Here is a 27,688-nt window from a genome sequence, read left to right as displayed (position 1 = left end):
TAGATAGATAGATAGATAGATAGATAGATAGATAGATAGATAGATAGATAGATAGATAGATAGATAGATAGATAGATAGATAGATAGATCATACCGGGTCCACTGCCCCGTGAAGCGAGTGTGGGACAATTGATTTTTGAAATAGGTTAGGTCAAGGAGGTGATGTGTGCGCTTTTGTCGCGCAAAGGGAGGGTCGGGGTTGTGCAGACAGATGGTAAACAAATATTTGACAGCAGCCAGCAGCAGCACTGGGCTTCCTCTGTGGTGTGTTTGCAGGGTGAGCGGGCTGAACTATACAGGAGTTGTCTCGGCTCTCCAGTGCCCAGTTCTGCGTCCTCTGAGAGGAAGAGCTGCTGTAATTGGTTTCTCAATGAAGGATCATCAGCAGCTCCCCGGAGGCTTGGTGGACTGTAGCGCAGCGCTGCTCCATCAATCGTCCGTTTCCCGGATTTGAACGCTGCTTTGCTCTTTTCTTCTGAAATAAACAAGTGCGCAGTGAAGGGGACTGTCGGAGCATCATCACCCTGCGCGCTTTAGACGGGGATCTTTTGTGATCTCCTTTTTTCCTCCCCCAAACCTGCTAAACGAGTATTGGGAGTTAATCGTTCTGTCCACCTCGGGGAGAATATCGACAAAGTTTAACGCAGATTTTCGCCATGAGTGATCTGGAGGACGACTTTGCCAAGATCCTGCTGCTAAAGGAGGAGAGAATAAGGGACTTGGAGAGGCGGCTTGCCGATCGGGAAGACGAGATTCAAGAACTGAAGAGAAAATTACACAAATGTCAGTCTGTTCTGCCAAGCGCTCAACTTATTGGACCCAGGACCCGCAGGGCGCAGGGCATCTCCGCGGAACCTCAAACGCACCAGGACCTGTCAAGGCAGGCGTTTCGAAAATATGCCAAGTCCGACTGGTAAGACAGTTTACGCAGGCGGTCGTACTTTATTGCTCTGTTATTGCGCCCATGTGTCTGCTTTGTGTCCCGTCTTAAAAGATTTTCTGGGTGTTTTTCTTCTGAATTTATTTTTTCTGGTCATAAAAACTATTCATCAGCATTTCGTTACGAGGATGTACAACTCTGTTTCGAGAGGAGAATACATGTGGCGACAAAAAACAAAAACTAGAGGCTCAGACACACACGGCTCACTGAGGCTCCTCTGTGCTTTGTCTCCACATAGTGTTTCTGTCTCTTTATGATCTTCTTTTTTTCTAAATGGGAGACTCAGAGTTTTGCCATGAATGGACGAGCACTTCCATTCTTGCGGGCCGATGACGCAGCTCCAAGGCAAGCTTTAGAAAGAGCTCCTAATTGATCAGATCCATCATGGCAGCCCCACGGGACACAGACAGGAGGAAGTGCGATGCATTATTGGCTTTTAGTAGCTGGACGCTGAGGACCCGAAGTGCATGTCTGAGGATATTTAATACTCCATTAGAAAACGCTTTGTTTGGCCATATGCTTCCTTCATCACCTTCAGGTGCTCGTTTTAGGTTCACAATCCTTATTTTGAGGATTTCATCTGAGGTATGATGTCTGTATAGATAAAAGAAACTGCATTTTTATTTAGTCCTACTCTGTTTAGTTTGGTTTTGCTGTGTTTACTCGAAAAACCAAAAAGTTAGCCAAAGAACTTTTTCTTTTAATTTATTCTCACCTCATTTTCTATCATCAGAACCCCATCAGAATAAATTACTTATTACACTGACATCACACACGCGCACAAGCAGACATCAGCCTGTTGACTCGCTTAGTGCAAGAGACAATGGGGTTAATAATATTAACATGGCTAGACTATTTCCAATCTTCATTTGCATTAATAAACTGCAGGCAGGAAAGTCCTCATTTGCAGTCATCAACGGATGCTCGCTGTGCTTTCAAAGGCAAACAACCGCAGGGAGAGCCCCCAGACAAACAAACACAAGACAGCCCAACTTTAGAGGGATGAAAAAGTTGCAAACGAGCTACATTAAAGTTAAAAATAAAGTATCTCCATCAAATTGTCAGCCTTCCAGTGGAAGCATGGCTCGGTCTCAAAGTGATCAAATTATGAGTTTATTTTCAGCTGCTGAGTAACAGTAAGTGCCACAGTAAGGCTGCAGGAGTTGACAGACGGGAATGTGCCCATGCGCTCTGAGGATAAACCGGAAGTAAACCTAGAAAACGTGCAAAACGGCAGTGACATGAAGTCTTTGTGCTGCCGGGGTCTGGTGGAAGGCGCCCACATGAGCTGCTGGGGGTCTCTGACCCCTCTGTGCGCCGCAGAGGGGTAGGAGACGGTGTGACCCCCCTCATCCACCACCACCACACACGCGCACCCCACTGAATCAGGACGTGGCACCAGGCGGCGGCCCGCCCCGCTCCTCAGATTACTGCAGCATGGAGCTGCGGATCCTATTTCTATTGATCCGCATAGGAAAGGGGCTCACTTGAATGGCTAGAGAGGTGAAATTTAAAGCGCAGAGGTGCTCTGAAGGACAGTGGGAGGGCTTTTTGTTGATGGGAAGATGCGGGGCTCCAACACCGAACCTGAAATCTCCGGACGTCTGCAGTTTCAGGTGCTATGAAGCAAACTTTGCTGCTGCTTAAGCTCTGTGGTCTGCCCCCATCCCTTAACAAAGATAATATAAACCATGATTTTTTTTTTAATTAGCTCAGAGAATACTGCGCTACATTGGATTATTTGTATGGTTTTCTTTTGTTGTGGTTCAATGAATGACTTAAACAGAAAGTTGGGTTTGCTGGTTGTTGAGCAGGTCTTCCTCTCATGTTCAACTTTCACAGATTACCTCTGTTGTGCTTTGTAGCTTGCGGTTCAGGTAGTAGAGCAGGAAGAGCAGGGTTCACGGTTCACTCCATGGCTTTTCATATCGAGCATCCAGACTATGCTTGGGTCTTGTGCTTTTACAAGGCACGAGACCCAAAGTTGCTCTCCATGGCAGGCGAGTTTAACAGCCTCTGTTTAGCAATTCAAGCACAGTCTGAAGAACATTTTTCATGCTACTATGCAGTTTCAATACATTTTCATTTGATCTGTGTAAACCCCGATTACCCATTAAAAATCACAGACCTACATGTTATTACTTTGAGTGATATTACTAATATCAATTCCTCCGATTAATCGCATACACCCCCCAAATCCTACATTTTAAGGCTCTCATGATCCAGTATCACTCACTACATGCTGATTTAATGTCCACAATCATCCTCAGCCTGGAGAGCAGTGCCATGCCTCATTCTTGATTGTCTGCGTTGATCCTTTAAGCCGCCACAAGAGGGCAGCTGAGATCTTTTTATTAGACCATCTGTCTCCATTTCGGTTTGTTTACATGTTTTTTGTCGGGAAAAATCTGTCTTAAACCACCGCACCAAAAACACCTATCTCTGCAGTCCGAGAAATCTCCTCGCTTTTGTCCTCACTGTCAGCCGGTGACGCTTCATCCTCTCAGCACAGTAATTGCGATTTCAGCCTCAGTAAGTCCTCATCCTATCAGATTGTTCTTGGCACTTTATCCTCTTCTGAATTTGTCCAGAGAGCAGGAGGCCAAATGCTGTTCGCTGAGCTTCGGATGAGTCATTGGGATAATGTGGACAGGCACCAGCGGCACTCGGAGTGCACACAACACCAGATTAGATGAGAAACGCGGAGCTGCGCCTCATTAGCTCTGACATTTTTTTTGTGTGTCTCTGCTGCTGTTTGACACTTTTTTTTAAATATGAAATTTGGCAAACTGACTCCATTTTGCAACAAAATTTAATTCAGAAAAGGGTTTGGGGAAAGTTTAATTCTTCACACCCAACACAACATGAAAAACAACATTCAGGTTCAAATGAAATATTGAAAACATCTTCATTCATATTTTTACACCGAGGTTCATTAAGTTTTCCATCACCTTCAACTTCTATTAAGGCTCCTGTGCTCATCTATTTGTTACACGCAGCCTCAGGGTGAGATGCCGAGGTATGATGACATGGTTCTTAGAGCAGTGGCTTCATGGGAGACTCTCTCTCTCTCTCTCTCTCTGGAGTGGCAGACTGCACTGTGCTTCAGATTCCTGTAGGCGCCCTTCTCGCCATGCGCTCTCACCGGGTCGCAGCCTGACGCACTCGGGGAGGACGGTCCTCCGCTGTCACAGCACCGTGGGAGGGAGGGAGTGAGCGAGAGAGAGGGAGAGAGTAAACTTTGCATGATTGTGGCTGAGACGCTTTCTCTGCTTACCTTGACGATCGCGTGCCACGTTCTTTTTAATCCCCAAACATCTGCTTCTGACAGACAGAATCAGCCACAGCAGAGACAGGGGTTCCTTCCTCTCAAGCTTTTCATGACGAATAAAGTTTGTGAGCCGCGTGGCAGAGCAGAAAGGATAAAGACTCGGCTGCATACCTTGAGATAAACTTCCTGGGAAGTCGCTCATTGTCGCCGATTAAAATGGGCACCTTGCGCGACCTCCAGTACGCGCTCCAGGAGAAGATTGAGGAGCTGCGCCAAAGGGATGCCCTCATCGACGAGCTGGAGCTGGAGCTCGACCAGAAAGACGAGCTTATACAGAGACTACAGAACGAGCTGGACAAATACCGCTCAGTCATCAAACCGGCGACCCAGCAGGTCCACAAGCAGAACGACTTGCAAGAGCAGCAGCGAACGAAGAGGCAGGCAATTTCGGCCGAACCCACTGCCTTCGACATCCAGGATCTTAGCCATGTCACCCTACCGTTCTACCCCAAAAGCCAGCAGTAGGTGTTCAAATTCTACCCACAGTCTTTATATTTAATATGCTCGATATTTTTGCATTCACTGTTATGCTTCCGTCTGAATTGATTCAGTCTTTGTCACCTTTTCGATTCTTGTGCGTAATGATGCGTGTGGCGCAGCAGGTACTTCACCTGTAGCGCACACTGGGATAATGAGGCAGTGCTCTCCACGCACTCATGCGCGCACACCAAGAACCCCCCACACACACACACACAGCGGATGTTTTTGCAATGACACGATATCTTCAACTATCAAAATGAGACAAATATTAAAACCTCAAGAATACGTGAAGCTGTCCCTAGTGACGCCCATGAGCAGGATTATAAGCAACATAACGATCAAAAGTTGACTGTACATAAACTTGATCATAGTCAAATATGAGGGAGAATTTGCATGCCATCCCGGTTTGGAGAACTGGTGGTGGGGACTCTGTGTAATGTACCAGTGCCTGTTTTATACAAGCTGTGATCCTGTGACAGGCAGTCTTAACAGGCTCTCTGTGCATGTTTACCTTATGATTTCTGTCTTTCTCACTCCCTCTGTCTTTCCGAACTCTTACGCAAATACGGCTCTCCTGCTCGACGTGGTCTGAAACAGGAGGTCTGGATCTTAAATGTAGGCTGGCACTAAATTTGCCTTCTGTTGTGAAGTAATCCATCTCTCTGTTGGTTTAAAGGTTGAGCTATTATGAATCAACACTCCCCTGGTTGACAGGGAGAATATTTACCTAACATTTCTTTAAACATATTAAAAACTGCACATATTGAATTTAATGAAAAGAAAATATTGCCCTAAATGCTTAGCGGGATACTCGAGTTCCCAAAAATAAATAAAAGGGATCATTCCTATGGAAGTGATTGGAATATTACGAGTCCTGGAGTTAAGTTATCTTTTTCTATTCTCATATTGATGTTTTAAGCCTAAGAGGAAAAAAGATTACAGCCTTCAGATTTTACAGTGAGATCAGTCACGTCAGATACGAATGTCATTATTCGACTGACACGCAAACAAACTCAACAACAAAGATTTCATCAAAGAAGATTCAAAAAATGAAGGGATTTATTTATCTGAGCAGCAAAAAGCCATTAGTCTTTGTTATACCTGTCAGCTCCCTGGATTTGTGAAAGCACACAAAACGCTCTTTTCTTATGTGTATTTTTTTGTTTGTCTGAGATCCTGAACACTGGTTTGGAAGGTTAGCTGAGGAAAACACCAGAGTGACCAATTCTTTTAATAACTGGCGTAATTCTGAGACTTCATTAAGTGATTTTCTTGAGACTCTTGTCAAGACTTTTAGCACTTTACTTCAAAAAGTGGTTGATTACCCCGTGATTTAATATTGGAACAGATCAGAGAGAATCTCCAGTTAAGAAAATATCAATTATGATGGGAAAAGACTATTTCAAGATTTCAAAAGAAAGAAAAGATGAGTGGCAGCGGTTCCTTAAATAATTTCTGATGATGATCCTCAAAGGAAAGCTAAAAATTAACTCATTACAATGAGGCTGTTTGAACTTCCATCAAGCCTCTCTCAGCGACAGCTTCAATTTTCCATTAAACGTCTGCCACACCTTTTCACACTCCTCATTTGTTAGAGAATGGCATTTTCTCTAATATTGCTCTTCTAATAAGCATAGAGATGAAAAAAAATTAATTGAAAAACAGCCAGTGTTGAATGCAAATTACTGTAGTGTGTTTGTGCGCTTGTTCTCTTATTAGTTGAGCACTGTTCTTATCTTACTCAGGCAAAGATGTCCAAACTGGTTGGACATGTTTGCCTGAGTAATTTGGAGAAGTTTATATTTTTCTGTAGAAAAGCAGCTCATTTAGATTGAGTTTTTTGTTGTTGTTTTTTTGTGCATGTTAATTTATACTGTGGGCTAAAACAAGTTCACTAACTCTTTATTTTCCTTTGTTACTGAAATTTACTGATAATATCTGTTAGATCTGGCTAAGTGTTTGTGTTTTTCTTTCATTCTCCCCTCTCTTTATCTTCTTTACAAGGCCCATAGAGCACTCTTTACTCGTATGCTATCCATTCTTTTCCCTCTTTCCGACTTTTATTTCTCCTGGCCTCTCCCACTTTTCTGCCATGCCTTTTTTTTCCTCCTTAAAGAGCATAGTTTCTCCTTTTAAGGAAGACTGATCTTGCTCAGTCTAAACTTCTGTAGTGGATGAAAGAAAATATATCGCTCTCACAAAGGAGACGGAGGCAGATGTTTTCATAAGGGTTGGATTTGGAAGATGTTGCTCAAGAATGGCCACGATCATGTCTGCCCTAAATCTCCTGGGTGTAAATCGAACAGAAATAGGGTCAATGAGGCACATTTCCAGTGGGCTGGAGGTCAGCCTTGGAAAAAAAAAAGATTTCCAGCTAGTTCCTGTTGAGCCTTTTTCACACATGTACTGCAGGCCTGGACTTTTGTAGATGGTAGATGTAACTGACATACACTACAAGTTAAAAGTTTGGACACACCTTCTTATATAATGGTTCTTTATTTTAATGACGATTTATCGTGTAGATTCTCACTGAAGGCATCAAAACTATGAACGAATACATATGCAGTTATGTAGCAAACAAAAAAGTGTGAAATAACTCAAAACATGTTTTATATGTTAGATTCTTCAAAATAGCCACCCTTTACTTTGATTACTACTTTGCACGTTCTTGGCATTCTCTTGATGAGCTTCATGAGGTAGTCACCTGAAATGGTTTTCCAACAGTCTTGAAGGAGTTCCTTGAGATGCTGAGAACTTGTTGGCCCTTTTGCCTTTACTCTGAGGTCCATCTCATCCCTAACCATCTCGATTGGGTTTAGGTCAGGTTACTGTGGAGGCCAGGTCATCTGGCGCAGCACTTCATCACTTTCCTTCATCGTCAAATAGCCCTTACACAGCCTGGAGGTGTGTTTGGGGTCACTGTCCTGTTGAAAAATAAATGATGGTCCAACTAAAAGCAAACCGAATGGGACGGCATCTCGCTGCAGGATGCTGTGGTAGCCATGCTGGTTCAGTGTTGACTCATCAAACTAAAGCTCAGATTTCCACTTGTCTAATGTCCATTCCTTGTGTTTCTTGGCCCAAACAAATCTCTTCTGCTGTTGCTTTTTCTTAGTCGTGGTTTTGTAGCAGCTATTTGACCATAAAGGCCTCCTCTGAACAGCTGATGTACAGATGTGTCTGCTAATGGAACTTTGTGTGACATTTATCTAGCCTCTCATCTGAGGTGCTGTTAACTTGGTTTTTCTGAGGCTGTTGACTTGATGAATTTATCCTCAGTTTTCAGATTGACTGACCTTCAGTTCTTAAAGTAATGATGAACTGTTGTCTGTCTTTACTTAGCTGATTGGTTCTTGCCATACTATGAATTCTAACAGTTGTTAGCTGTGTACTAACCTGACTTCTGCACAACACAACTGATGGTCCCTACCCCATTAAGAAGGAAGGAAATTCCAATAATGAACCCTGACAAAGCTCACCTGCGAAGTGAAAACCATTTCAGGTGACTGCACCATGAAGCTCATTGAGAGAAGGCCAAGGGTTTGCAGCGCTGTCAACAAAAGCAAAGAGTGGCTACTTTGAGGAATCTAAAATATGAGACATATTTACAATTATTTATCATTTTTTGTATGCTACATAATTCCATATACTGTATTTTGCCTCATATATTTATGTCTTCAGCATCTATCTACAATGTAGAAAGTAGTAAATGAGAAAGTGTGTCCAAACTTTTGACTGGTAAGTGCAGTTGTATGTGTGAGTGAAAATGTCAGATTCAGACCTCAAGTGGTCTCTACCAGCTCACAAAGGCCATGTAGCGTCTAATTGCTCCCAGGTGAGAATAGCTCAGGTCATAGTGAAACCACTGTCATTTGTCATGTGTCCTGCCACCTGCGCACCCTTCTCATGCAGCATCCTCACCTAATACAAAGGAGTGCTGCCAGCTCTGAGAAGCAGATCATCTTCTGTTGCACGCTACACGTGAGCTGGACAATATCCTGGCTCGATTCTCCTAAAATTGTTTAAGTTAGTCTGTGAAAATGCCTCGAGTTAATTATGCGTAAGGTGTGCTGTCTTTTCATAAAATGAAATCTATTATGAAATATCAGTCCAAAAAAACTGCGCTTCACACCATTACTATGCTCCTTTCAAACTAATGAGATCTTCTCTTCCTGCAGACAACTCCCCCCCCAAAAAAAATTACAACTCAAGGAGCAAGGAGTCAGATCTGAACATAGATTGTGGAGTGGGAATAAAAAATAAGTGCAACACCTCAATCCTCCCTGTTTAAAATTCACACAGCAGCATGTTTAGACTCTCAAGGGCAGAAACAACTTCTTTATAATCCAGGTTGCTCAGTTAGAGCAGCTCCATTTACGATTCAAGTCTATTAAAAAAAATCCAGTGGATTTGAAAGCTTGTTAGCCCGAAGCCTCTCGCGTTGGTTGGTTGCTCTTGTTATTCTGTAAATGATCTAAAATTTGAGAAGAGATGACACGTATGGGATCGTGGAACATCTATAGGAATGCACATACATGATCTTTGTCTTTAAGATTATAGAAATCCAGAGGCCACATGTGAGAATTAAGGTTCTTTTGTGTGCTTTCAAAAAAAACCCAAAACGTTATTTGGGTTTTCCAGTGAAATACGACACGTAGCTAATGTTGTTCTCTGGTAATTTAGTTTCTCACGTTTATATGCGAGTGTGAAAAGCATCGCTGGTCGGGATCCACAGGCTTCAGACCCTAATTTGGTATTCATGGCCATGAATGAAAAGCACAATTTATTAGAGCCCCGGTAATAATTCAGCTGGTGTAAAAACAGTGCAATAAAATGTGCAGATGTTGGTGAAAGCTCAAATGGTAGCTGCTTCTGAGAAGAGACTGGCATCGCTCTTTTAAGTGTTTTGGCATTTAAAAAAAGAAAAGAAATTTGAAACAGCACCACTGTCTCATCCCAGACTCAATAATGTGTTTGAGGATTTATTGAAGAAGCGTTTGAGTGACCTTAAAAGTTCAGCATAAAGAGAAATAAAACACTCATTGTGCAGTGAAACATGGCCTCATATACACATGAATCTGCAGAGGAGGTTTGTAGAGTTTGCTGTTCGAAAATAACAGATAGGTTGAAAAACATAAATCTGAAAGAAGTAAAAAAAAAAGGGCACTGTTGATGTTGTAATTTGAAGTTTTGTTTATGCACTTTTGTTCCTTGGCGAGGACTTTGCTGCAGGCTGGCAGTGGAGAAGAGAAGCCTGCGTGTTGTGGCAGCACTGATTCATAAATGCCTTCTAGGTTATTTGCCCTTTTAGCAATGAGCTCTCCAGGTGATCAACAATGCACTAAGAAATCCGTTTCTGAAAAGGGCACTGAGCACAAAAAGGCAAGAGGCAGTTCCCCAGTGCCTTTGAATACTACTTGCGGGGCATAGTGGGCTGCTTTTGTGGATTTTTTTTTATGAATTAGGATATTGGCCTCCCTTCTCAGTGTGAGAGGTCTCTTTAATGGTTTAACCCTGGTACATAACCTCATTCATTTAGCTGCCAGAGAAGCACATATACGGCGTGCAGCTGAGCAAATGGAACTGTGGCGATGCTTCGGTGAATGAGTGATCTTGACTCGTTGTTTGCGATCTGGCCCGCGTCAGACTTCTTTCAACGCGTCTACCTTTCTCAGACAGTCACACTGATGCTTGCTTTCAGGTTTCAGATTTGCTATCACCTGTTGAACAAATATCTCTACTCTCCTCTGGCGCTGCATCCACTGCATGCTGCTAGATTTAGAAGATAATTTATCAGGTCTCCTTTCATAATGTCGCCTGCCTCTCCGTTTGCCCTGTGTTTCCTTTCAGCCCACCTGACAAGCACTCTTGCACCTTGACAACCACGCGTTAGCTTTGCACTTTATTACCTTTTCTCCTGACAGTTGCATAGTTGATGCAGAAACTATTTACCTGCGGAATGCCCTAATGACTCTGCAAACTGAAAGCCGAGTTGGCTTTCAGAAGTAAACCCCTGAATGGAAATAATCTGCATCCATTAGGCATTGATTTTGCTATTTATTGACTTTCCTCAGAATTTTGAGGGGAGGGAGGCGGGTGAGATGGTTTCACCTTGACATATTTGAATTGAGGGTATGTTTTTGAAAAGGCGCTGAGCCGTTAAAGCTAGAATGAAATAGCCTTGGAAATAAGAGACATGCTGAACAGTTTTTATTTGAGATGTGCGCCTGCAAAACCTCTTATTGTGTCTCATTTTGTCCTTCTGCAATGAAGAATGCACAAGTCAGTGCTTGTACAGTGACTGTCTCACATTGCTTGGCTTTGCCTCCAGGTCCAAGGAACTGATAAAGGAGGCCATCTTGGACAATGACTTCATGAAGAACCTGGAGCTGTCGCAGATCCAAGAGATCGTGGACTGCATGTATCCTGTCGAGTACGGGAAGGACAGCTGCATCATTAAGGAGGGCGATGTAGGCTCGCTGGTGTACGTCATGGAAGGTAAACGCACACATGCACGCTGCTAAAACGGGTATTCTTAAAATACTGTGAAACCACAGGTACAACACAGAGGATAAATGAAAGGGACTTATGTTGCATGATTCACTCATGTCACATCGATGTCATTTTGTGTGCTCTGGTGTGCTTGCCGAGTCCGTTTAATTAGGTTCTTTTTAGTAGTACTGACCAGCATGTGGTTCTTTTTTTTCTTTCATAAAACTAAGAGTTGGTGACAGCAACAGCAACACAGCGTCCACTGTGGCGCTGATGGGATTTGTGAAAGGGCAAACGATTCAGCGGTGAAACGTTCAGGGAGCCATCATCCTTTACAATAGATTTGACCTCAGGGAAAACGGCCTCAGTTAGTGCCTGCCCGATATAATTCATTCCAATGCAGAGGTAAATCTGGACATTCAAAGGCTGAACTATAGAATGAATATATTAGTATTTAACCGCTCGACTCCTTGTAACTTCACTTTAAAACTCGGCTGAGCAGTGAGAAGCGAGGCAGTAACCAAGAGGCAGTGAGCATGAGTCTTGTGGGCTTGTGCGGACTGTGGCATTTAAAGGATAATATTTAACTATGAAGAATGAATCTAGAAAATTGATTGTTTGCTCTATTGTGGGCCACCGACTTTTATAATTGTGCTAGAGAAACATTTCCCGGATCCCCATTCGGCCAAACATTGTTAAAAATAGATTTGTGGGAAAGGAGGACTAAAATAAGAAGGCGGTATTTCAAAGAAGGAATTATGGAAAAGAATTCAATTATGCCACAAATCTATAATTCTGCTTGTTTGTCTCAAAACTCAGGCAGGTGGGATTTGTCATGTCAGGAAGAAATACCTCAGCTTTTACAGAACTTTCCTTCTGTTTCCCACAAATAAAACCCTACTTACTTCATTCAACCTAAACTAAACTGATTCTCTTTGTATATGATTCTGATAATAGCTGTGTACTGTCCAAAGTTTTATATGGTGACTTCAACATAAAATAGAGTATTTTTTCACTGATGCCGAGCTTACATAAATGATCGGAGTACTTCCTCTATCCTAGCTCACACCCCCGTCATGAGAAAAAAAACACACCACTTGTTGCCCTTATCTGTATCTCTGATATGTAAAGAGTCATACAAAACATATGCAAAACCCAACAGTGGACTATACACTGGTAACCAGAGATAACAGTGGTGCTGGGAAAGGGCTGGGTTGCTGTAACAACATTAGGAATTGTATTTTTTCATCTCTCTTACCTTTAATAAAAGAAACTATATGTGTGATAAACCACTGAGGCCTTGCTGAACACAGGTCTACAAAAGTCTGCGGTCACAGTCAGTAGATTTCACTCTGTCCCTGACGAATGCTGCGTGCCAAAGGTGTGAGGTCACAAATGAGCAAGCGCCACACTGACTTGATGAATAGGTTCCTCTCGAGCACAACTGAAAAAAAAAAAAGAAAGATACAAATCTGTAAGGGGCTTTGTGGGTTCCTCTTTGACAGCGATAGAGGCGAAAGCTGCGATGTAATTGGTAGAAGGGCTTCAGTTCAGTGGTGTCACACTAATATTACATGTTATTTAATTAATTAATTAAATTATTTTGCATTTTTGAATCCTTAGGGTAGGCTCAACATATTTATCTTTAGTGAACATTACTGCCTCTCTCTGGCTGCCACTGACTTCCGTTCTGCTCTATGATCGCCTTTCTGTTCCCCTCTCTCGTGTCCCAGCGAGTCCTTTGCCAGCAGCTTTCACCCCGACTGTCCCTGTCCTTGATCTATTTTGCATAAAAGCAAATGTTGAAACCAATAGCTCAAGGCGGACGACTTTGTACCAAGGTCTGTAGAAGCCCGTAACGGTTGGTGACATTTTAATCCACGCTGACGGGATGTCGGTGTCTTATGTCAAACACATAGCTGCATCCACTCAGCGCTGTACGTCATTTTCCTGGCAAATGAAGTGTTCGCCGCTCAGGCAGTTGTGTCATTTATTATTGAAAGTTGGCAGGGTAGTCGTTAATGTTTTGCCACAGGGCTGACATATCCATTATGCATCATATAGGGATATGAGGCACAAGTAAACAACTTTTACGCCAATAATAGCAATAATAACAGTGGTAATATGAATGATGCATTTAAACGTCACTCCTAGTTTATAGTTGCTTTAACTATGAGGGCGCATAACTTGTTTCGCCTACTAGTTATAGATTGAAATTGCAGACAGTTTCACAGCTTCCCAGCTGAAACAACAACAGGACAGTTATCTGTTGTTGCAGATGCACCTGATAATTTGAGATGAGACGAAAATAATAAGAGCTGCAGACACAGAATGAATCCTGGCATCTATGATGAGTCTGCCTGCTTAGCAATGGCTGCCTTCATGAATGTTTGTTGCGCTCAGCTCACATCTACCGGGCTATAATTGACATCAGTTCTCTTTTAAAAACAGTGATTGCAACAGAGACAAAAGCTCGTGTTTCCATGGAGATGGGATAGATTTTTGATTGGCTGTGTCACCCGCAAAGACCCACACAGGTGGATTGTAATGATAATAACTCGCACAATCACGTCCAATTACTATGAAGTATTTACTTGAGAGGGGGGAAAAAAGCCATTTGAGTTCTTTCATAGATTTCATTCATCTTAATCTAATGACTATGTGTTTGCTGCAGTAGGAAGCAGTGTTAAGTAGGTTCTTGCATTGCCGTTTTGTCTGTCTTTTTATTAGGTGGAGACGTGGAAACTTTTAAACAGGTGCAGATCAAGGACTTCAAGTATCGCCTAATGCAAAATGTAACAGAGTCTAGTCTCTAGTTTCCAGAATAGAGATTGAATCATTAAAAGCATTTTATTCCCACATTATCAGATACTGTCAGATGGTGGGCGAGGTGACGGCCCTCTTTTAAGGGACTAAGAACACTCCAGCGCATGTTTCGTAGTCTAACTTTGATTGAGACTGGGCACAAAAAAAGACTTGTGTTGTTTTTGCTTTGTTGTGTAATTTTTGGGGTTAAAATGTGGTTCTGGCATGCTGACAAATTATGCTTTTTGTGGGGCGTGTCTAAATATAACTCCAATGGGTCCTTTACAAGGATTGCTAAAAGACAAGATGAAATCTACATCACCAAAAACTTTAAAAAAGTGACATTTTGTACAATTTCGAGAATACAATTGTTAAATTAAACAGTTGAATAGTGGGCCACAGCAAAACTAAAGCAAAGACTATTAAGATCACATGACTGGCTTACAATGTGAATATTGATTACTTCAGCTGCCAGGTGAGGGATTCTTCAAAGTGACATAGTAAATGGTTTTGTGTTGTTCACCAAAGGTCACACATGAATCACGAGAAGTCGCAAACCTGCCAAATCTGAAGGTTACCTGTGGTTTCTAAGATTAAAGATATTTTCAGGGCTGCAAGTAATGATTTTTTTTTTTCATTTATTGACTAACCTGTCAGATCTGGTCTCAATCTGTCATTCGGGCCACAAAAGGTGACATAAAGTCCAATCTCACCACTGGTCCAAAAATCTGTAGACTTGCAAAGAATAGCTAAAAGAAGACATTAATTATCAAATTTGTTGCAGATCTCTGTTGAACAGGTGCGCTAGTTTAGATATAAGTCTTAACATGGTTACATTTAATGGTTTGGTGCTTAATGGAATGGTAAAGAATTGTGTTTTTCTTCTGTGATTGCACATAATTACTATTTGAATTGAATTACAAACCAGAACAAGTTTCCTCCTCTTGGCAGCTTTTATTAAGACAACAAAATATATTCAACCTCTCCTTACTACGTTTCATCTTGCCAACTTTGCATTTATATTTGAATATTACTTAACATTCCTTCTTGGTCTTGCATCTTTCACCCTGTCTGAGAAACAAGCGCATCCAAGGAAAAAAAATGAAAAAAGAGAACAAAGAAACATTGAAACATACGTGGCAAAGAATCTGAATTATGTATTTTTTTCCTCTATCTGTCATCTTTTAGGTACAACTAGATGACTGCCCTTGCTGTATATTTTATTAGTTTTACTGGGTGTTCATGGATCGCAGACAGAAAAGTGAGGAAAGTGAGGGGAGAGGTAACGTTACAGTAGACTCAGCTCCAAACCTGGAGTGCTCATGGTACGCTGACAGCTACTTTGACAAGCTAACATAGTCAAGGCAGCACTTGATGCACCGTGTGCCATTTTATTCAGGTGGATGTGTTCAGGGGATTTCACAGCGCACCCAGGATTTGACATTTTCTCTACACAAATACGTTACGCTCCCAATTATTTTATTTGACCTGCTGTTAGGCGAGGCAAGTAGAATATCCTGACAGATCAAGAAAAAAAGAATGTGTTTAAGTTTAAGTGGCATACTTGAAAGCCTGAATAAGACAGAAATGAACAATGTGCTGTTTTGAAGCTTATACCGAACCACTTCTGACAGTCACTTCTTTTTCTTCTGCTTTTACTGAGCTATACCTCAGAATAACAATGAACAGAAATGTTTACTGCTATGGCGAGACACTAGTTTCTCTCTACAGTAGAAGCATCTGATGCTTTATCACTCCTTATGACGTGACATTGGAAATCGATCTGTTTGCATGTAGCGTTAATGAAACATTAGCAGCATAGAAAAATGAGAGGCACAGGTTTCTGTCTGCATTTTAATTTTATGGCATATTTTATCCTCCCTTCAGCTTCTACTGACACCTTATCGCCTCTCTGGCACACTAGCTCACATGCTGTGTTTTTGAAACACGACGTGAAAACATATCACTCCAACATCTGTTTCATAACTCGTAAAATCATAGCATCACGTGTGCCTGTTAACCTAATAATCGTCTTTATTTAACTATTTAGCTGACTAATTAACCACAAGTCAAAATGATAATAATTGATTGAAGTGCTTTGGCAGGCAAGCAGAAGAAACAGCATGACCAAATTGAAGCAAAATTGGGCTAAAGGTAAGTTAAACGTAAACAAGAGTAATAATAATGACCAACAAGAAAAAGAACAAGAAAAAAAGCACATCTGTTGTGAGAAGCAATGTAAACAAGTCTCCTCAAGCAAGTCAAGCAAAAATGAATGGACGTAAGAAACAACCAGCGTACCAGCTAACCAAGTAACATGCTGGCCAATTTCTGTAGGACTCTCAATTAATTATTATTGCTGTCTGAAAGTTAGACAGATGTTACGGTTTAGGTGACTTTATGCTGCGCGATAGCCAGTGGTCCTCAAAGAGCTGCTCTCTGTTCTAACTGACCAATGAGGCAGAGATGAGGGAGATGGACTCCTCTTTCATTTTGAGCAGGGCTTAGAGACGTAATCACCAGGGGCACCTGAGTGTGACTCAGTGTCACAGGTGTGAGAGGACACAAGATCTAGGGCAAATACTTTCAGTATTACCACTGCTTTCAGTGCTTTCCCTACAACTGCCAATACCTTCAGTAATGACTAAAGAGGCTACTTCTGGTCGTTTTAATTATTTGCATATTAATGACGTAATGTGAAAATACCAAATGCATTTGGTCACAGAAACACAAGTGCACAAAGCCATTGCACTGCATTGTTGCCTGGCAACTTAAATAATGCAGACTTAAAATTGTTGCCGCTGTTGCTGTCAGTGCATCTTGAGGGGGGGGCAGCTCAGCCAAGTAAAATGTGGAGGTGCACAAATGTTGGTTTGATTGCCCCCTGAGAATACAGCATGAAGCTAATATTTGATGCAACAACTGCTACACTGAAAAGCAGCCAGTAGTAGGTTAATAATCAAACATAACACACTGCTGAGGCTCGTGCACAGCCTGAAAAGGCGTCTTTCAAAACTCAATATTCAACCATTTGTATGTGCACCCTCCTTTTGTAGCACGACGTGCAATGCAATCACTGACAGGAGACTGAGTTGCACATATGTGCTATCAGCTCTCATGATAACTTTAATGAGGCTCTCAGTGGAGGTTTAATAAGGCGTCATCTGGGGAAAAGGTTAGAGATTTGTACTTGCAATAATGTCCAAAAGAACTGTCAGTCCTGTAGCTTTGTACCTGCACATTTAAACCATCCCCCAAATCCCCCCGCCTATCAATACAGGCATAGAAGTAAGTGTAGTCAAGTATGCTGCACGATATATGTGTAATAACAATATTCTTTGTGACTGCTGTGTTATTATGTATTCTTTTGCTTCTTCACTTCACGGATGGCATTGCTGATGCAATAGCGAGGCATGAAAAATCAAGTCCTGTGAAAGAGCCTTCAGAAAAGTATTCCTTTTCCAAACATCATTTTATTCATAATTTAAAAGCTGACATTTTAATGGTGAATAAAGCAGATTCAAAATTTGCTATACAGCAGCGCAACACTGTAAATGAAAGGCAGTGAAAGGAGAGGGCAAAGAGGCACGGATGTGGGTTTAAAAAACTGCACAAAATTCAGATGGCTTGCTGATTTTTCAGGACGGTGTCTATCTACTAACATACAATAGATTAATGATCTGAAATACGTCTATCAAGAAGAATATAACTCTGGCTAATGTGTAATTTATGTGCAAATAGTGTGATTGAGTGTGTTACAGACTAATAATCTCATCTACGCTGAGCTGAGCACCATCTGCCCTGAACACCAAATGAAAATACTCTTTCTCTGGCAAGTGTCTTTTCTCATTTGCCCTCCCTGCATCTAAGTGGTTCCCTTTGCCACTTTCTTTCATTCTCACGTGTTCTCACAGAGACACAGACACACTGCTAAAAGTTATCTATTCAAATGCTCCTACAAGAGACCAGACACATGCACATTTCCTTCTATCACTCCTTCTCACATTTTACCAACTTTGACCCCAATCTGTCCACTTGTCACTACGCCTCTCCACTTGTCCACAGCTTCTTTTTCCTGTACTGTTTTTTCTCCCTGCTACTCTTCACCCCTTCTGTCCATCTTACCTTATTTTCATTCAGCCATTCCCTCTATATTCTCTGGGTTTTTTGTTATCTTTCCGATTAGTCTGTAAAAGCCTTTGTTTTTTTTCTCCCTACTTAGAATAGGAATTGATCCTCATTTTAACTCCGCTGAGGCCGATGAATCCAGCTCAGAGAAAGAATTAGTGAATAATTTGTGGATGATCTCTGAGCCTTTATCCCCTTTGTGGCCAACCCCGCTTTGAGTGTTCCTCATCTGGAAAGACGATGAAAGCAGAGTCTGTGTGTGACATAAGAGAAGCAGAGAAGGAACCAGGTGGTACTGACAGAGACAGGGAGGAAAAAGAGCTTGAAAGCATCCGATGAGATGAATATTATGCAAGTGCTTGAAATTACATTCATGTTGGGAAAAGGAAGGCAGCGTACTGTAAACTTGTTGCTGTAAAAGGATGTCCATGTTTGAGAGTGCATGGGGAGGTGGTGGTCATCAATGATGGAAGAAGCATGTGGAGCTTTAAATAAAAGTGAGAGCAGAAGTACTGCGATTTAAGCAAACGTATTACCATCAAGTACTTCAAGTAAGACTTTAATAGTTATTTAAACTTTATTGAGATGGTTATTAACATTTATAAAGTTTGAACGTTTGCCTGCATAATCATGGTTTTCTTATAATTTTACCATCTCAGTCTAAAAGTTCCAAAACGTTGCCACAAAAAGCAAAAACCTTGCTTTATTTAATAGCTGTGGCTCTCCTCCACATTGGTAGGAGACATCTGACTAGGATGTTTCCGGGTGCTTCCTAAATGAAGTCTTCAGGGCATGTTCTACTGTGGCAGACCAGGACATGCTATAGAGATTTTATTTCAGGTGGCTTGGGAATGCCTCCCAAGGCATGTGAATTCCATGTGAATTCAAATAGATGGATGGATGGATGGATGGATGGATGGATGGATGATAGATTGATTGACGGATTGATGGACTGATTGAATAACTGCTACCCCCTTCAGGGCGGTGTCCCTGTGCACCTCTGGACTGCTTCTGTCTGGATTGTTTCCTGGAAGCCCTTTTCTGACTAATTGCAGTAGTTGATTTGCCTTTTTACTACAGCTATAAAAGAGCTAACAGAGAGAAATATTAACTTATGTGTCAAACTTTCCCAGACTTGATGTGGAGGGTTTATCACTGGTGTTAAGATCCAGGTCTCCCACACAGCAAACAGTAGATCAAACAGCATTCTTCAATATGAAAGCCTGTTTCGTCCCTGCCTAAAGGAGTGAAATCTGAAGATTACTTGTAGTAGTCGTTGTTGGTGGTTTTTTTTTTTACTTTGGTATTGCACATTATGAATTTGTCTCCAGGGTAAGCTTGGTGAGCTGTCCAAGGTGTATATGACCCCTCACACTGCAAAAGCGGAGACATGATCCAGTCTTGTTGCAGCCATGGATAAAAGGTTAGGAAAATGGATTTATAGATTGACAGAGTACAATACTACTGTAATGTTCTTCGGCTTCTCAGAAAGAATATTTGCTGCAAACCTTACTTGTGGTGCAGATTCTTATTCCATCGCTTGTGCTCACTCACAGTGAAGTTTTTTGGGCTGACAAAGCAATCATCGATTTCCACCCACTTACTCGAGTTGGCTCTCTCCGACTATCTTCACCAACACAGAATTCAGTTTGTAGGAGTTGCAAGTCCAGAAGTAAACCATAAAGAAAGCAGTTTAGATTTTTAGACATTTTATGGATGAAATCAATCAACACACCTGTTTTGGATTATTGATATCAGTTCAGTGTTACTGATAGAGCTAATTTTAATCACTTCATATATTTATGGGTAGCTTCAATAATAATATTGAGGATTTAGTAAGACGTTTTAGTAGAAGAACACATTGGCATAACGTGGAAAACTTTAAATATGACTACATCAGAGTTTTTATTTATGTACCGTACTCAAGTAAATGTATTTAGTTACATTTCACCGCTGGTGGTCTTGGAGTAATGCTGAGTGTGACAGGATAAGCTGTGTTTGTCGAGGTTCAGAATCAGGTTACAAAATGGGGCACCAGTAATCTGCTCTGCTACAGTGACAGAGTAATCCTTCCATCACCCCGAGACTAACACATGCACACACATGGGTGTGTCTGTGAGTACACACACATCCACACTGAAGCAGTATATAGAAAAGGCTCTCACCGACTGTCAACCATATTGCCACCTGTGGATTGTATCACTCTCTAGTGTGTCATTGTTAACTCACCTACATGAAGAAGCCTGTGAGTTTAGGAAAGGCAGATTCATCAGTTGGTATTGGTGGAGTCAAGGTTCAGAGGACTTAGAGTAAAGGGTTTATTAAAATTTTGGTTCACTGCAAACTTTTTTTTATTGATTCCCCTGAGTTAAAATTTATTTCTTTGTTCTCCTTTTGATCTTTGATTGCTTTTGCCAATTGCCCTCTGCCTCGACGTGGGAATTCCCAGTGGTTTTCTGCAAGGTACAAAGCAGTGTTACAAACCAGCTTTGTGTGTATTCTGTCTGTTTGTGAGCTTTAATGTTCTGTACGATAGAAGCAAATGGCAGTTTCTCAAAAAAAAGCCTAGTTTTAAACTTGAATACAAAGCATTTTTGTAGATTATCTAAGATGTTTTCAAAGTATTTTATCAGCCAAGGAGATTAGACAATTCACAGCTCATCAAATGCCATTTAATCTTTTAATAACCAGATAAAGATCTGTTCGTCCACCACTTTGGTCGAGAAAAATCTTAGTAAGTGCCACCCAACAGACAACAGGCACCGTCTAAAAGTGTAAATACAAACAGAATCCAATGATCTGCAAAATATTTTAAACCCCACAATCAACCGATTACATCGAATGCTGGCGAATATGTGGCTGTGATATCAGTAATTTGTTTGAAGAAACTCTGACTGGGGTGCAAAAGGCTGTTAAAATTATGTAATAAAAACATAGAATACAAAAAAAGCACTTTAATTCGTAACATGACTGGATATTAAGAGTAAAAATAGTCTCCTGGAGAGGCTGAGTCTTTACTAGGGACAGAATATGGAGAAATCTCTGCACACAAGGTCCAAAGCTGAAATACAACACTGAACAGCCATGACCTTCAGGCAGCACTGCAATAAAAACAGAAATGATTTTGAAGTGAAAATCAATGCACGGGCTCTGGAACACTTCTAAAAACTATTGTCATTGAACACAATCACTGAATCCACCTGATCAACATCCAGAATTCAAGCCACCTTCACTGGCCCTGATCTGCTTTGAGCTCTAGCAGTAATAAACTGGACTTTGTTCTGCATATTTAAACTGTCTGAAAAATTACAGAGAGCGCCTCCAACTTGGCTAACAAGAGGAGCACATGGGAACACAAGAACGAGTTATCCGCACATCTGCAAAGTCACCATTAATGCTGAACAATGGAGTCGCATGTGCTCCATCTCCTGTTTGCACAAATTTTAACTGCATTTTTTACTGTAATAAAATACTCTCTGTAAACTGGCCACACAGCAGTCCAGACAGATAACAGAGGTCTTCATCAGTCATGCAAAACCAAGAAAGACTAGGTTTGCATAGACTGATAAAGACCAAGATTTGCATTCCCTACAGGTTCCAGGTCAGGCAAAAATAAAAGTGGTTTCAGGTTTTTAACCAGTCACAGTTTAAGAACTGGACATTTAGGTTGATTTCAGAAGTGTGCTGCCAGGCAGGAGAAAAAGAGGAAGACCCTAAAGACGATTCATGGATGTAGTGAAGAAGAACATGTGGAGGTTGGTGTGACAGAGGACGATACTAAGGATAGGGTGAGATGGAGACGATCTGCTGTGGCAAACCCTAAAGGGAACAGCTAAAAGAAAAGGTGTGTATTACTTATGCAGTCTTCTAACAAAAGAGTTAAACAACAGACGTAGGGAATACGTCACAGCCAGGCAGAGTGGAGAAAACTACTTATGTTACTCAGGCTGAGTTTTGATTCGACAACTTGTTAATTAACATTAAATTCTGAATAGCAGTGAGCCATGAAATTGATGCTATTGAGTCAGTTATTTTCTTTCTCTCTCAGTAATGGTGGTTTTTGGATTTGGTCATAAATTTTACAACACATAAAGGCCTCCATCTGTTATCCACTGAAAAAACCTTTGGTGCACCATGGCACCAGAAAAATAGGATCACATAAAGCAGCAATGGGAAAACATTTTTTTTCAAGGCTACACTGATTGGTGTCCTCAGATTCTAAATGCTGGCAGAAATTTGTTCAAGGAAGAGACAAGCCCCATGTTCCAACTTTTTTGAAACTTCAGGTGTTTTTGCAAAACAGCAAAGTTTATGTCACGGCTGGAATGTTTGAGGAGCATGGACCCAAAAGCACATACACGAGGACTAAAGTTTAACAAAAAGCAAGCTGTTTATTTTGGCTGATAACTAGCCCAAAAACAAAAGCACAGACGAACAAAGGTGAAAAACTAAACGTTAACCTAAACTGGGAAAAAACTAACGCAGGATATGGAAAAGCTCTGTTGATAAACCTAAACATGACCAGAACATGAGAAAACTGAGACGAGAAAAACATGACATCCATGGAACATGAGGTGAACAGACGACCTGACACTGAACTGAGGGAGACAGAGGACTTAAATACACAGAACGGTAATGAGGGAAGTGAAAACACCTGGGGAAACAGAGCTGATACAAATAAACCTTAACGCCACAGGGGAAGTACAACTAAACACACTGAACAAGGAACGCAAGACCTTTCAAAATAAAACAGGAAACATAATGGAAGGTAGACATGCCAACACAAGTTTGACATGAGAGACAGAGAGAGGGAGGGAGGGAGAGAGGGAGAGGAACATAGAGGAGAGAGACACAAGGGGAACCTACAAAAACAAGGAGGCATAGAAGAAACATAAACCAAACTCAACTATTCATTCACTCTCGCATTCACACACTGGTGGAGCCACGGTTGTAGCCACAGCTGCCCTGGGGCAGACTGACAGAAGCACAGATGAGCCTACCAGTAGGGTAAAGTGTCTTGCCCAAGGACACAACAACCAGGACGTCAAGCCTGGGGATTGAACCGGCAACCTTCTGGTTACAGATGCGCTTCCCAACCCCCTGAGCCACAGTCACCCAAATATCAGAACTTAACATTATCACATAAGTAATACAAAATACAAAATAACTCAACTATGCCCTCACCTTAAGAATACCACATGAATTTAACATAATATTAACATGAGAAATCAACAATACAAACTAACACAAAATGCAGCCCCTGACAATTTATCTGTGGCAAAAGACATGGGGTCTTTGTAAAATAAAGCATATTTATCTTTGTACCATCACCCATGTCAGGTCTCAGGTTTTTATGCACGTGTACATGTGGCGATACAGTATGTGTAATTTGGTTAAGCATTTGTGTGTCTAACACCCAAATGAGACTTACAATGAATCCACATTAAATAGCTTGTGTCTCCTGTCTGGTGAAACGGCAAGCCACTGAAATGAGAGCATACCATGGAAATGAAAAGGGCCCAGTATTGTAGCAGTTTGCATGCCATATTAATCTGTATTCCGCTGTCAGAGCTGTCTAATTAAGTCCAGTCTGCATAAAAGAAATGCTAGAGTATATTCACACGGCAAGGATGCTAACTGCTAATTACAAGGCGGTGATTTGGTGTGTGAATATAGAATGATCATTTTCACTAACCCCTGCTTTCAATCAGCTTGTCAACATAGTTGCAATAATCTCAGTTTGATGAGTAGAAGAGTAGCAGGGATGGAACCAGGGCTATTATGTTTTAATGAAAACACAGAAGGGGGCTCCAGACAAGTGGATTTAACTGTCATATCTGAGCTCACATTTCCCATTATTACCGCTGAATAAAAGTAACTTTCAGTGTGAGACTGCAAGATTAAGAAAGTAGACATGTGGCATTACAGTATGTTCTTGCAGAATCTCCGTCTCCAAGGTAAAATGATGTAAAAAGGGTGAAACCAACTGTCCTCCATGTCATGCTGGCAACACACTTTTTAGTGGCTTTAGGCCTCTTAGTCGAATATAAAATTGCAGTGTAATTTTCAGCAAAAAATACTAAATGCACTCCAAATTATATTGTTATGTCCTGACATTTACAATGTAATTCTTCCGAATGCTTGAGGTGCAATATCCTCATGTGATTCAGTAACTATAATATACTCAAAAGCATCCAACTGGTCCTTAAATGTAGGTAACACAGAATAAGCAGGATTCAGCACTGGTGACCGGGGGATCTTTCACTTGGGGTAGAAGGTCTGAAATGTTTTAAAAACTTTTAGGTTCCTGCTCATGTTCAAAGATTTCTGTATGTTCAAAAACATACCTTATGTTTTCATATTTTTAGAGAAACAACCCCCCACCTAGTGCCAGTCTTTCTCCCCTGCTGTGCCTCTGTTTTCTCCTGCTTTCTTTGTGTTTGCCTTCTTACATTCTCAACCAACTCTCTCTGCTCCCCCCTCTCCATTTGTCATTTCCTTTTGTTCTTCTTGTTGCAAAAATCGTGTAGGTTGTACCCAAATATGATCCAAATAGCAGTGCAAAGCTGTTAACTAATGCAGCATGAAGGTGATGAATAAAAATGAAGGTGAACTGAGTGTACTTCAGCCTCAACAGCTGCGAGTTAGTCAGCAGAGCTTTGATTTAACTTTACTTGAAATTTCTTTTTACCTATTTAGCTAATTTCAAGAGAACGGAGAACAAGGAAGTCTTGAAGTAAAACACCTTATGCAACTAGATTTGTGATTTTCAAAGCGTCTCAAATCAGGGCTGATTTTGGCATCACCTCCTACAACAACAGCATTAGTGGATTGCTATCTGCAATCTCCACCCTCCGCTTTCAAAGCTAAGGCTTCCAAAGCTGCAGAAGGAAACCGCAGCACGAGTTTGCTGAAAGAAGGCTGATAATAATCAACACGCGTCGTTTGTGTCGATGATGTAGTTTCCAAAGAAGGCTGTAGGATTCAGGGCAAGCTTTTTAGACGTGACAGCTGGAGGCAATGACAGAGAGAGGGCAGTTGACAGGCTGTTTAAAGGTGTTGTCAGAGTTGAACTGTATTAAAGATTTACTGCACATTTCTAGCTTACAGCATGGTAGAAAGGAATTCTAGCAATATTTACTAAGCTGTATTCCTCATGTAAGGCGTCATGCTTGACTTTAATATTGCTTTTTGAAATCTGTAGAATAAAAAATGTTAGTAAGGTCAAGCATAAAGCTTCAGCCAAGCTGCAAAAAACAAGGCATAGAGTCTGGAACCCTATAAATACCACTGAGGATCGCTAAGTGCTTTGCAATCTTCTCTCATTACATACTTATTTTAATACGTTTCCACAGGTGGTTGTGATATCATTAGATAAATCCACTCCCTATCTATGTGATGGCATTAGTATTGAGTAAATTTTCATAATTAGGTAAATATTAGGCCCTAAAGAGGGGCATATGTGGGGATGGGACTGGTCTGATTGACAAGCCTTTTTTTCCCCTTTCCTTTCGCATGTTTTCATTAGATCAGTTGTGATGTAATGACAGTTGTTATCTTTTGTGAGTGGAATAGGCAGAGAGAATTTTGATGCTTGTTAGCATGTTTAATGAATTCTCTGTTTACCAAAATTATGTGTTGTACTTTTCAAAGCTGGACTATCAACTCTTCAGACCATTCCAATATATATATATATATTTTATGTTTTTTTTAAATGTTTGTTTATTCTCATACTGGATTCAAACCAATTTCAGTTGAGTTATTTTCCAATTTAGATTTATTTACGTAGCACCAGATCTCAACAACAAAAAGAGAAACCATACAGTTTGACATTGTTAGCTATTTCCGAGTCCAAAACTCCTATCACTTTTTAAAATCAAACAAACTCTGAGGCACTACCTAGAAATTGTTTCACCTCCAGTACAATGACCAGTGTGGCTGTTATCTCACGTGTTACAATAAAGTTTAATGTCCAGGCATGCGTGAAAAAAAATATTTACATTTAGCAAAGTTACAAATCAGCAGGAAATTAGCTAGTTTAGCTAATTTAGCTAAGCTAGTTTTGACTTAGAATGATAAAAAATGTTCTGATGGAAGAATTTGTAAAAAAAACAAAAGCAAAACTAAAATGTACAGCTCTACTACGACTGACATAAAGAAAGATGAAAGGCTAATAAACAGCAATGTTTGGAGGGCTGTTGTAGTAAGTAAACGTCTTTCCTGTGGTTAGGCTAATATAAATACATTAGCATGTTGGTTTTGATCCCAAGCTTAATGTCGAAGTGAAGTGTTCTTTTCTGAAGACATCAAATAAATATCTTGTATCCAGGACACTGTGAGTACATGGGCTATAGTCAACAACAGGCCTTTAAAAACTTTACTTAAGGATGTGTCACAAATGAACAGTGCAGATAAATTCTATTATTATTTATTCTATTAAATAAAACAACACACAGAGGATTAAAAAAAGATTAAAACAGTCTCAATCATCAGATGTTTGGATCCAGAAACAGGGTTGATGTGTCATCACTTGACAAGTGGCTAGAGAAATAACAATCCACATGTCACCATATGAGCAAGAAGGCCTAGTTGGCAATAATGGAGAGATTTAATTTTTATTTATTTATGTATTTTGACCAGGGTAAAAGATAGAACCGGGCTACCTGACCAGTTTAAAGTGTCAATCCCCTACTTCTCTCCACTACTCAAATTGAATAGGTCCTGATTCCAACCAGAAAAAGGTTTCTATAGGGCTTGAAGCCCTATAGTAGAAACTCAATGTAAGAAAAGTAAAAACACCCGCGACACATACGGTGTGAAATGAAACAAATTTGAATACTGTTATTTGCAGTTAGGCTAAGTGCATGAACATAATTATGAAATTTGGACTTTTCATGTGGACTTTGCTTACATGCATATCTGTATCACAGGCACAGATGGAAGTAAATTACTGGGAAAAATAACAAAGACAATGAGGAGTCCACTAAGATTGTGGTTACTAGCTAAAAATAAGTGAAAACAGGCTTGGGTTGGGAGATATAGAACGAGCCATATTCCAGTAAATCAAAGTCACAGTGGTGTCCTCTTAGAATAAGTCAACACAGTGTGCTACTTTCACAAAATAGCTTTAATAAACTGACAAGCAAGGGCTTTAGACTAGTTATCAATGGAAATGGAGTTTCTTGGATAACTCAAACAGTGTGAAGGACATACAGAACGTCAGCTTCTATTGATGGCATCCAAGAAAAAAAACAACAAAAACCTTGCTCTTCGGCACAAAGCTGCAAAAGAACATGAAAGGAAGCAGAATGTTAAGTGGATCATTGCTTTCACATAGGTCAAACATGTTTGGCATAAACCTGGCTGAGACTACCACAGTAAATGCATCGTCTTTAAAGTGAACCACGGAGGTTTGTGTGTGATGATGCGGGGCTGCATGAGAGGGAAAGGTGCTGGGGAGATGAAATTGATAGAGGGCAGCATGAATGCTTGCGGATGTTCCAAAATACTGG

At 40.9% G+C, this 27,688-nt stretch overlaps 1 protein-coding gene across 2 annotated transcripts in view; it reads left to right on the top strand.

The window, feature by feature from the left end:
* Nucleotides 1-256: 256 nt before the first annotated feature.
* LOC102294204 (cGMP-dependent protein kinase 1) overlaps nucleotides 257-27,688 on the top strand; it is a 99,118-nt gene continuing 71,686 nt past the window's right edge. Inside the window, exons 1-2 of one of the 2 annotated variants that reach the window (XM_005914111.2) lie at nucleotides 257-913; nucleotides 11,083-11,249. In XM_005914111.2, the coding sequence (XP_005914173.1) occupies nucleotides 657-913; nucleotides 11,083-11,249 (424 nt within the window). In that variant the 5' untranslated portion in view covers nucleotides 257-656. Of the gene's footprint in view, nucleotides 914-4,112; nucleotides 4,733-11,082; nucleotides 11,250-27,688 lie in introns of those variants that run through there. The other variant, XM_005914109.3, reaches the window with a different exon arrangement.

Source organism: Haplochromis burtoni, unplaced genomic scaffold (assembly GCF_018398535.1).
Source record: "Haplochromis burtoni strain Fernald_Lab_line unplaced genomic scaffold, NCSU_Asbu1 Contig_7, whole genome shotgun sequence".
NCBI classification, from domain to species: domain Eukaryota; kingdom Metazoa; phylum Chordata; class Actinopteri; order Cichliformes; family Cichlidae; genus Haplochromis; species Haplochromis burtoni.
The sequence above is the reverse complement of the archived record's forward strand: the minus strand, read 5'-3'. Positions and strand labels throughout refer to the sequence as shown.